The 2,632-nt window shown below is 45.7% G+C and overlaps 1 protein-coding gene across 1 annotated transcript; it reads left to right on the top strand.

Annotated features, from left to right (window-relative positions):
• Positions 1-1,330: 1,330 nt before the first annotated feature.
• Positions 1,331-2,404, top strand: LOC308081154 (neuroserpin-like; the record flags this gene model as incomplete). The annotated part of the gene is made up of 1 exon (XM_080457550.1): positions 1,331-2,404. The coding sequence occupies one exon, from the start codon at positions 1,331-1,333 to the stop codon at positions 2,402-2,404; it is 1,074 nt and encodes a 357-aa protein (XP_080313676.1).
• Positions 2,405-2,632: the final 228 nt, after the last annotated feature.

Below are 2,632 nucleotides of genomic sequence, written 5' to 3'. Positions count from 1 at the left end.
TCACTGTGAAGATGTTTCAGAAGCTCGTGTTCATGTCTATGACACGGAGCTTTTACTGTGGAAGACTTTGTCCCACGTGAACATGTTGGGTTTTCGTAGCAACCGCTACCACTCGGCTGTACTTGTAGGACATGTCGTGTATATCTACGGAGGCCTGAATATCTACCAGGATGTAGTTGATGATGATGAAGCTCTCTGCCATGAACTCTTCGCCTTTCATGTCATCACAAAGGAGTGGTCCAAAGTCAAATCTTCCAGCACTGTTCCTACTGGGAGATATGACCATGCAGCCTGTGTCTCAGGAGAGGACATGTATGTATATGGAGGAATAAAAAAACACCAGAACAGAAGGGAACAAACCCATGAGGTCTACAAGCTGGACACAGCAACAAAGGTCTGGTCACTACTATGCGCAACAGGCGCTCCATCACCACATGGTGCAGAAGGCAGCTGTTCTACTATGATCGGGACAGAGATGTTTGTGTTTGGTGGCAACGAATGGATGACCAACATTGTCAAGGTGTTTGACACAGTGACCAACTCTTGGCTTAAAATATTTTATGAATCGCCTTTTGACAAAAAACGCATCCTTACTACAGCGTTTGTGTACGATGAGGAGCTGTACCTAGCTGGTGGCTGTAATGTTGAACACAGGGTACCAAACCCTAACCCGTACTACGATGATCTGCTGAAGTTCAGCCCAGAGAGCCGCTCCTGGAAGAGATTGGAGACCAAGGGAAAACGCCCACATAATACAAGGGGCAAGTTCTGTTCAGTGGTGGGAGATCGCATCGTGTTCTTTGATGGAATTAATGATCATGACAATTGTGATAAAATCTGGGAAGATATGTATATATGGTTTTTGTCCCTCTCTGATCAAAACCTGTGTCCTGCGTAGTTTGGAGCGTAAGAGACACCAACAAGCAAGCTATGGGGAAGGGGTGTACGTTTTTTTCACCACAGACTTTCTTGTACTGGGTGGGGGTAAAGAAAAAATCCCTGTAAAACATATGAAAGAACTAAATAAAGCACACATTGCAAGTAACAAAGGTTGTTGTTTCTCTCTGGTGTGTAAATATTGCTCTGTTGTTCGCAACTTGTTAACTATGATAAACCCTGGAGACTCACACCCTACAGTCATCCCTATTACAATGTTTCATTAAGGTGCACTCTAGCAAAAACGCTAGTCTTACATAGATGGCCAGGATCCTGTTAGACGGGGCGGGTCCTACAGAGCTCTGTTGCTCAAGTATACATTGGTCTGTGTAAGACTCTGAGTTGTCCCTGATCTAGCTCTAGAAGCACAACACCTGACATAATTTCAGCAGCAATGGACAAAGCCACAAAGATGTCATTGGAGCTAATGCAAGTTTACGGGCGCACCCATAACATTTGCATTTGCCCGCTGGGCTTCACCAGCGTCGCGGCCCTGGCGTTATTTCGCAATGAGTTTCTAGAAGCAAAAAAAGCTGGTGTCCCTGTCCCTGAGTGGACCGGTGAGCCGCTCAGGCGTAGAGGCTTGAACGACGACATCGGAAACTCAAGCTCAACTAAGACAGCCAACTTAATGTGGGGCTGCAACTTTGAGGAGATTCCTGAGGAGCTAATGGTGCTGCTCACTGAGCAGTGCGTCTACGTGGTTGTGAAACCCATTAAGTCTGATCTAGAGAGCAAGGAGCTTGTTGACCTGTTAAATGAGTTTGCCAAAACACATACAAATGGCATGATCAAAAACATGATGAACTCCTATGATGTTAAGGGCGCTAGACTAGTGGCAATGAACGCAGTTTACTTCAAGGGTACTTGGAAGACAAAATTTAACAAATTTAACACGCAAGACCAAAGTTTCTTCTACGAGCCAAACTCTGAAATGCAAGTCCAAGCCATGTGTCGCACGGAGGAGTCTAACACCCCAACGCAGATTACGGAGAACCAAAAACTCTTCAGGGTTCTGCACCTGCCCTACGAGGGCGAAGACAAAGCTGTCATGCATATTCTGATACCTCAGAGGGGGTTAGAGGTTCACAACGTGTGTGAACTGCTGCACAGCGTGTCGGATATAACGCCCTACCTGGACCTTGACTTAGCCCTATACGCTTGTCGGTATAAAGTGGTGTTGCCCAAGTGGCGGATGGAATGCGAACTGAAGCTGGGGGAAGCCTTGGAAAAATTGAGTGTGCCTTTAATTGGGACAACTAAGCAAAAGTGCATGGTGGTGGTGGACGAGGAGGGCACGGTGGCTGCCGCTGTTACTGGAATGACTCTGTTTGGTATGGAGGATACAAGGTTTAGGGAGTTCATTGTCAATGTACCTTTCCTCTTTTTCATCACTAGGATTCGGACCGATGGCAAGAAGGGTCGCACTATTCTTTTCGTGGGAGGGGTGAAGATTCCCACGTTTTGACTGGGGAACACCTAAAGTGTGTGTGCAAAAAAATGTGTATTTGTATGTTGCTTCCCTCAGTTGTCATAATACCCCAAATTGGCAAAAAGAACTCAGAGACACCAACAAGCAAGCTATCGGGAAGGGGTGTACGTATTTTTCACCACTGACTTTCTTGTACTGGGGGTAAAGAAAAAATCCATGTAAAACATATGAAATAACTAAATAAAGCACACATTGCAAGTAACA

Source organism: Gymnoscopelus braueri, assembly GCF_963280865.1.
Source record: "Gymnoscopelus braueri genome assembly, contig: SCAFFOLD_49, whole genome shotgun sequence".
NCBI lineage: Eukaryota > Metazoa > Chordata > Actinopteri > Myctophiformes > Myctophidae > Gymnoscopelus > Gymnoscopelus braueri.
The sequence above is the reverse complement of the archived record's forward strand: the minus strand, read 5'-3'. Positions and strand labels throughout refer to the sequence as shown.